Consider the following 8,272-nt stretch of genomic DNA (forward strand, 5'->3'; position numbering starts at 1 on the left):
TCCATGTTTAGTTCTGACTCTTGGAACAGAAAGTAGACCCGTCCCAGACGACCTGAGGGGCCGGGATGGTTCATAAGGTAGCAGCAGATCACAAACATACTTACAAACATAGATAGATATACTAAGTCTATTTCATTTTGTTCTGATCTGGACTGGTGCAAAACCAGCCTTGTGACTGTTCAATGAGGAAGTCTTACTAAAATATGTTAAGCCCATTCTCTTTTTGCATTAATGAGTTACGTATGTTTGTCTACGGCTTAAAATATACTCTTAACCAGTAACATATAGACTGATATTTACACATCTGAACACAATCTCACATGTGTACCTTTTATTATAACACCAACATTATTCAAATAACCCTAGTGGTTGCAGAGATGCAGCCTTTTTAGTTTGGGTATGACATTTAGAGAAAAGGGCCTAAATATAGGGTGGTTTCCAAAAGGGTTTAAGTGACGGTGAAGACCAGGACAAAACATGTATATAGTGTGCATATGAACACATATATAGGTACACATACATGTAACCATACACAAATACAAAATAAGATAAACAAATGAAATAAAATAAACAAATATTACTATTGACGATACCGACCCCCCTAATACATCTCTAATATTATACAAGGGAATGTATTATATTATGAAACAATGACATGAATTGTTGGATTTATTTTAAGCCGTAGACAAACATACGTAACTCATTAATGCAAATGATCCTTTTACATTAAAGTAAAGAAGATGAAGAAAGAAGGGAAAGTAAGAGGAATGTCACAGGAATAAATGATTAAACATTATTATAATGTTGATGGTAAAGAATATGAAGATATTAAAGTCTTGCCTGACACAACGAGGACGCTCAGCACAAGTTGGTCCATCCTCTCGTCCTCTCTGTCCGGAGCTGGCTGTTGAGCTGCAGCTCATCTAAAGTTCGGCAGAGATCATTTTCCTAATGACTTTAATTTCACTAACGAAGACCAGCTGATAGTCATGTGACCGTGAGGTGGTTTGTTGGGACACGTAACGAAGGGAGAGATCTAGGAAGTGGAGAGTTTAATGGAAATTAACCTTTTCAATCTCCTTTAGAGAAAACAAATGATGTGAAACACTTAAATGTCTTTACGCATTTATTGAGCAGAAACTTGGAATAGTTCAATTGAATGCACAGAGCTCGTCACCACAGACGGTTCGGAGTTCTGACCCCGAACAAGAGTTCAACATGAGTTTTATACATCAATAATTATTATTGAAATGTCCCCCTGCTCCTCTCAGTGTCTTCCTCCTTCCCACCAGACAGCCTTGTGCTGCTGGAAGATGCTGGTTGGCTGAGAGCAAGAGTGAGAGCACAGAGAAGGAGACTAAAGGAAAGGAACCCAAACAATAAAGAGATGCACCTGTTAATGTCCCCGATCAGACCGGGTCAATACTAACTCTGCTTTCAGAGTCCAGTGCTACACATTTAAGAATACAGCACTTATGACACGTGGGTCCTTTTTTAATCAGCCAATCGTAGCGAGCGTTTGGCTGACAGTGCTGTCAATCTCTTTTTGGTGGAACTAGAGATCCTAAGGAGGAAAAGGAGGGTCTTAGGTTCATGTAGCCCAGGTATTCACCTACAATTCAGCGAGGTTCAGTTAGAGAGAACTTCCTCATGCAAAGGTCCGGGACATCACAATAATGTCACATTTGTGAGATATGATTTTGTGCCATATGTATTGAAGTAGCCAACAGTTGTATTAACGTCTGTATGTAGTCAACAACTGACTGTCAAATTAATTAAAGTTCAACTGAATAACATCTAAAAAATGTTTATTATTACAGATTTCCAATTGAACTGGATTAATTATAAATGATTCATCCTCTAATAATAAACACCTTATCTTCTCTTATTTTAAGTAAAAATAAAGGCTGGATTTAAAACAGAAAGCTTTTGAAACATGTGACTGTGAAATGTAAGAATAAAGTACTTAATTTTAGAAAAATGTATTTAACCGAATTGTCCCGCAGCTTTAAATTCAGTTTATTCTGGCGTCAAGTGATGTCAATCAAAAGAGCCAAGATATTATATTCTTGCATCTACAAAGAGTATTGTGTATATATTGTTATTAAATCACTTTATCTGGTTATTAAACCACTTCACCTGATAATTGAACTTATTAATTCATGTTTTAGGGTTCTGATCATGTTAATTCCTGTGTTAGGGTTCTGATCATATTAAATAATGTGTTAGGGTTGTGATCGCTTTTCATAATACTCAAAGACACTTTGCAAACGTTTAAATCATCATAAAAGAGCCATACAATAAACACAGAGGACACACCAAAGCAGTTCTGAAGAGGTGGCTTGTGATTTGTGATTTGAATATGTAAAGTCAGTCTCGGAGGAGTTTGGGAGAGACTTCCAGAGGGAGGGGGCGCTATAGAGAAGGATCATTCAAACTCCATGCAAAGAGGAGGCTCTTGGCATGGAGTTTGAATGAGCCATTTAATGCACAAAGATATCTCATGTATTCATACCAACAGGATGAATCATCATAAATATCACAACACACAACAGCCCAATCACTATTGCATCATCCACGGACCAAACAATGATGACTCGTCCTTTTTCCACACTCTTTCTACCTCTCTCCATCTGTCTGACTCTCCAGTAACAATCAGAGGAGATTTCAATGCATTCATAAACCATCATCAGACAGATGAAATCATTCAAACCACAGAAACCATGAAACACTTCAGTGGTTTTGGTGTTGTTGATGGTTGGCCATTCAAACACCCGACCGTGAGACAATGCTCCTTCTTCTCACCGGTTCATCTCTCCTTCTCCCGTACGGACGTCTTTTTAATCAGAAACTCATAAATCTCCCTCCAACATACCAAAACATCCCATAACCATAGTCAACATTATTTATGGAAATACAAATTACAACTGAGTGAACACACAAACAAAACAACTCAGTTCCTCAAACAGACTCTGACACGAACATTTTGAATACAGCAATAAATCTGGAAAATACAATAAATCAGCAATACATCTGGAAAATACAAGGCCAACCACATCAAGTGAAACAAGGAGAGCATAACAAGTGCAATGATGGTGAACTCCTCTCTTCAGGCTGGTGTCTGTGAGGTGCAGATCATGCAAAGTTCTGCAGCAATCATTTTCTTAACGACATGAATATCATTTCACTAACAAAGACCAGCTGATAGATGTGACCTTCAAATGGTTTGTTGGGACACGGAACAAAAGAGTTGAGGGAGGAAGGAAGGGAGGGAGGAAGGGAGGGAGGAAGGAAGGGGACGAATTGGAGAAGGAACAAGAAGGGTAGTGGGGGTCATGGAAAGAGGTACTATAAGCTCTTTAGTGGGGTAATATGGTACTATGAGCTCTCTAGTGGGGTAATATGGTACTATGAGCTCTCTAGTGGGGTAATATGGTACTATGAGCTCTCTAGTGGGGTAATATGGTATTATGAGCTCTCTAGTGGGGTAATATGGTACTATGAGCTCTCTAGTGGGGTAATATGGTATTATGAGCTCTCTAGTGGGGTAATATGGTATTATGAGCTCTCTAGTGGGGTAATATGGTACTATAAGCTCTCTAGTGGGGTAATATGGTACTATGAGCTCTCTAGTGGGGTAATATGGTACTATGAGCTCTCTAGTGGGGTAATATGGTACTATGAGCTCTCTAGTGGGGTAATATGGTACTATGAGCTCTCTAGTGGGGTAATATGGTATTATGAGCTCTCTAGTGGGGTAATATGGTACTATGAGCTCTCTAGTGGGGTAATATGGTATTATGAGCTCTCTAGTGGGGTAATATGGTATTATGAGCTCTCTAGTGGGGTAATATGGTACTATGAGCTCTCTAGTGGGGTAATATGGTACTATGAGCTCTCTAGTGGGGTAATATGGTATTATGAGCTCTCTAGTGGGGTAATATGGTACTATGAGCTCTCTAGTGGGGTAATATGGTATTATGAGCTCTCTAGTGGGGTAATATGGTATTATGAGCTCTCTAGTGGGGTAATATGGTACTATAAGCTGCTGCCACCACCACCAGCCCACTGGTGCCTCGTGGTGGAGAGCACTCAACCAGAGGGCCTTTTAGCTCATCGCCCCTAACGAGCACAGGTGTCCCCACTCTCCTGACGACCCTGCCAGCCCACCTGCAGGACAACCAGCTCATAGGGAGCAAAAAACAAACAAAACATATATTTACATCATATTGTTGCATGCTTTTGAATGAAGACAGTGTCTCCTTTGCAGGACTGAAGGAACCAGTGATCCTCTGGTTCAGCTGGTGTGTTATTAATAGACCAGTTCACTGCATACATGTGCAGTGTGTTCTGTCTATAGGACACTAGGCAACTTCTTCTTCAGTGGTTTTTAAAGGCAGATTGCATCCTGTCTGTTGCGTTACGGCCATGAGGTCTGGGCTCTGATTGGCTGCTTCGACTGACGAGCAGGAAGCTTCTTCTTCTTCTTCTTCTTCTTCTTCTTCTATTTGGGGTTTTAAGGCGGATGGCATCCAACAGAAGATGCATTAGCGTCACCTACTGAGCAGGACGTTTTTCACATCGTTTCAAAAGAATCCGTTTAGAAAGTGATGTCCGTTATTTTTAACCTTATTGTTTTTTCCTGTTGCTTTAATGGAAACAAATGGAAGAATAGACAATGTAATCTGTCGACCTTCACTTACTTGTAGATGTAATGTATGGATGGCAAAATATTATTGACACAAAGTCAACATTTAGGAAAACGTCATGCTTTTTTTAATGCATTTCCCATATATGGTAAATCCTTGAAATATAGGCCTATATGTCTGCAAAAGAACTATGAGGCATAATATTGTACAAATCATAAGACCTGGAGTGTACCAACCTTTAATGGAAGACCATTTATAGTTTTCTATTGTTTATTTTCATTATTTACAATATATGCACTTACATATATTCTCATCTATTTGTTATTGTTTTATTTTGGGATGTTTACTACTCAGACACAAAACACATGTAACACTGTTTTCCACATGATGTAATGCTTTATATGAGAAAAAAGGGAATACATATTTTTTTAAAGTACAAAAGGTAATATTCTTCTATTGATACGTTGTCAAATATTCTACTGATTGGTTACCCCGTTGTTTTCTGAGGTAATTATAATAAATTGGCCTTTATTGTTAAGTTAATATGCCGGTTGTGTAATGTAATCATAAAGACTAAATAACTGTAGACAGATCTATCTATCCATCTTTATTTTTCTCAGGTCTATAACTTTTAGCCCGAAATACCAAACTGCACCACCAGGAGGCAGCATTCAGCCGCTTGACGCTAGTTTCCAGACTTTTAAACGTTAAATTCAAAGAAGGGCTAAAAGATAGCTGGTGTCTTGTTTTACTCTCAATCTTATCAAGAAGTAATACACATTTTTATTTGATCATATCCTCAATAACAATAACGCATAACTTAGTTTCTTTATATTTTTATTATTAGTATTATTTCACACTGCGAGCAGAAAACACAGCAAAAAAACGTCAACATGAAGTCCAAATGTGAGCCGAGTGCTAGCCGAACGCCGACATGGCCCACTGCTTGACGTCCGTGGGGCATTGTGGGTACTTCTGCAGGGCCTCCATGATCTGACTGTGGTCCAGCATGAGTCTCATCAGCTGGTATTCCCTCTGAGTTTTAGCTATAGAGCTGTCGACCGGCCGGATCAGCTCCAGCTGCTGCAGGTGCTCGAAGGCCTGAGGACGTATAAATACATAAATATGTTTATCTTTCTTCCTATAGAGCCTGCGAAGCTCATGAAACACCACAGGACTCTTTAAACGCTTTAAACGGACCTTCAAGATGACCGGCTGGTCAAATTTATACATGGAGTTCGACTTCCTCTGCAGGAACTTCTTAAACTCTTAGAAAAAAAAAGAAAGAAGAACATGAAGAAAATCGACTTTATAGAAGGAAGAAAAAGCTTTTTTCCCTTGTTGATGAATGTTCCTCTTTAAGAGCTTTTTATTTTTAATCTGCACCCATAAAGTAATTAAAAGTAAATCACCGTTGTGAACCATCTGCAGATTGAACGGCTCTCCTTCGTAGACGTCGTTGAGGTGTTTCATGGCGATGATGAGGCACAGCTCCAAGATGGACAGACCTTCGGAGAGAGAGAGAGAGAAAGAGAGAGACAGTAATATAAACTGGTGTGAACTCATTAGCTTGAGTCCCGAGTGGGAAGAAAGGACGTTGAAGTCGTTACCGTGGAGCATGTTGGCCTTGGCGTCGGCAAAGCTCAGCCGGCTGGCCTCCAGCAGGTCTGCAGGTCTGATGGCGGGTTTGGCAACAGACACCCGGCTCACACACAACATCTGGAGACGCAGAGCGAGACGAGTAGTGAGGCCTAAGGCCGAGGGACAGATGTGGTTCGGTGCAATTAAAATGGAGGCGTACCAGCAGCATGTGCATGGACCGGAAGTCCTTGCTGGAGTTGTAGTGTCTGTGCAGAACATCCTCCACTGATTTGTCCTCACACAGAGTCTGAAGGAAAGGACGCAAAGGGAGAGATTGTGGACGCCTGATCCGATACGTATGAGTGGAGATCGGCGCTTTAATTCACCTCTACGCCGGCGTTCCAGTCCAGAGCGAACTTGGCGTCCGGGAAGTGGTCCGGCAGGCCGAGCTGGGTCCGGACCCGCTGCCGGTACTGAGCGAACGTCGGGTTGCTCAGCAGGTGGATCTGACGGTGGGAAAACCGCGACTTCACGCGCTTCTCCAGCAGCTCCAGAACGTCCTGGAGGAAAGAGAACCGTCACGCCGTCGGCATTATCCCCAAAAAAAGGTCTGGGCGACGGGAGGGGAGGCTCACCAGTCTGCAGGTGAGGCCGACCACGGCGATGGGCGCCTGGGCGGACTGGGACACGTCCAGCAGGTTGTAGAGCAGAGTCTGGTTCTTGTGGTGGGCGAACAGGTCGAACTCGTCCAGAACGAACAGCGCCGGGCGGCTGCTGCTGCGGTCGCCTGGACGGGAGAACGCGTCACGCGGGAAACCCCCCAAAAAAGACACACTCTTAAATTTAGATCCTCAATGTCGATGTTCTGACCTTTCTTCAGTGCCTCCAGCAAGAAGGCCAGATTCTCTGCGAAGCTTCCCTGAAATAAAACAGAGTTTTAAGCGGTTTTATCGCTTCATTTATAACAAATCTGTTGAAACTCTTTCCCGACACTCACAAACACTTTGTCGCCGACTGTGTTTTCCAGGTGGAGCTGCCGCGTTATTTCTTTGAGCGCGATTCTGTCGTCCGTCTGCAGCAGACCTTCAGTAAACAACAACAACAAACATGTCTTCACATTTACATCGTTAAACTCGGAATAAATGGCGTGCGGTCTGGTGGACGATCAGCACCGTTGAGATGAACCTGGAGCAGGTTATTCTGCGCTTCCGTTTCCTCTCGCAGGTCTCGCAGCACACACTTCAGCAGCTGCAGACACACAACAACCCTCCCAGGATTTAAACACTTCCAACACAATCCATCACCTTTTTACCCATAAGCCCATTTTAAGCACGAGGCTCACCATTGTTTTCCCTGCTCCTCTGGGGCCGACGATTAGCACCGAGTTACTCTCCCCGTGGACGGCGGTCCGCTTCAGCAGCTCCAGGAGGTGTCTGCGAACACAGAGCTTTCACTACAATACCCACAATGCACCGGTGGTTGTAGAAAATACAGAGTTCTATCGTTTAAAAGAGAAACGTATGGCGTGTAAACGATTAAATCCTCAGTGGTGGAGGTGATTTGACTCCAGAGAGCAACACCTGGGACACTGGTCCAAGTCAGCTGGGAACTGGAGCCAAACTGGGACAGGTGAGACTGAAGTGGGTCACTAAGACTCACTGGAGTCCCAGATCTTCTCTTTATTACAGATGACACATCTACTACAGTTTCAAGGAATTTCCTTTTGATTATGTGACGCCATAGACCTTTAAATACCCGAGCCAAAACAATTAAATCGATTTATTAGTCGACTATTTGTATTACTTATTTGATTTATGCAATAGTGACGTGTATATTTGGGGGTTTTGGGACTGTTGGTTGGACAGAAAAAGTCATCTTAAGATGGTGTTCTCACTATTTTATGACATTTTAAAGAAAAACAATCGGCAGGTAATTGAAAATAACAATAACCGAGTTGCAGATGATTTAACCTTTAACATCGTTCTTCTAACTTTGCTGATAACACATGAGAATGTTTTTTAAAATAACAATACAACGTTTGA

General features: G+C 41.9%; 1 protein-coding gene across 1 annotated transcript; it reads right to left on the minus strand.

Annotated features, from left to right (window-relative positions):
* Nucleotides 1–5,544: 5,544 nt before the first annotated feature.
* Nucleotides 5,545–7,621, minus strand: orc4 (origin recognition complex, subunit 4). The gene is made up of 11 exons (XM_079236942.1): nt 7,573–7,621; nt 7,403–7,478; nt 7,228–7,313; nt 7,101–7,149; nt 6,866–7,017; nt 6,617–6,790; nt 6,451–6,537; nt 6,260–6,368; nt 6,062–6,157; nt 5,850–5,917; nt 5,545–5,750 (listed from the first exon to the last, which is right to left on the minus strand). The coding sequence occupies exons 1-11, from the start codon at nt 7,573–7,575 to the stop codon at nt 5,568–5,570; spliced, it is 1,083 nt and encodes a 360-aa protein (XP_079093068.1). The 5' UTR covers nt 7,576–7,621; the 3' UTR covers nt 5,545–5,567.
* Between the last annotated feature and the right edge of the window lie 651 nt (nt 7,622–8,272).

Source organism: Taurulus bubalis (assembly GCF_910589615.1).
Source record: "Taurulus bubalis genome assembly, chromosome: 21".
In the NCBI taxonomy this organism is placed as follows: Eukaryota; Metazoa; Chordata; class Actinopteri; order Perciformes; family Cottidae; genus Taurulus; species Taurulus bubalis.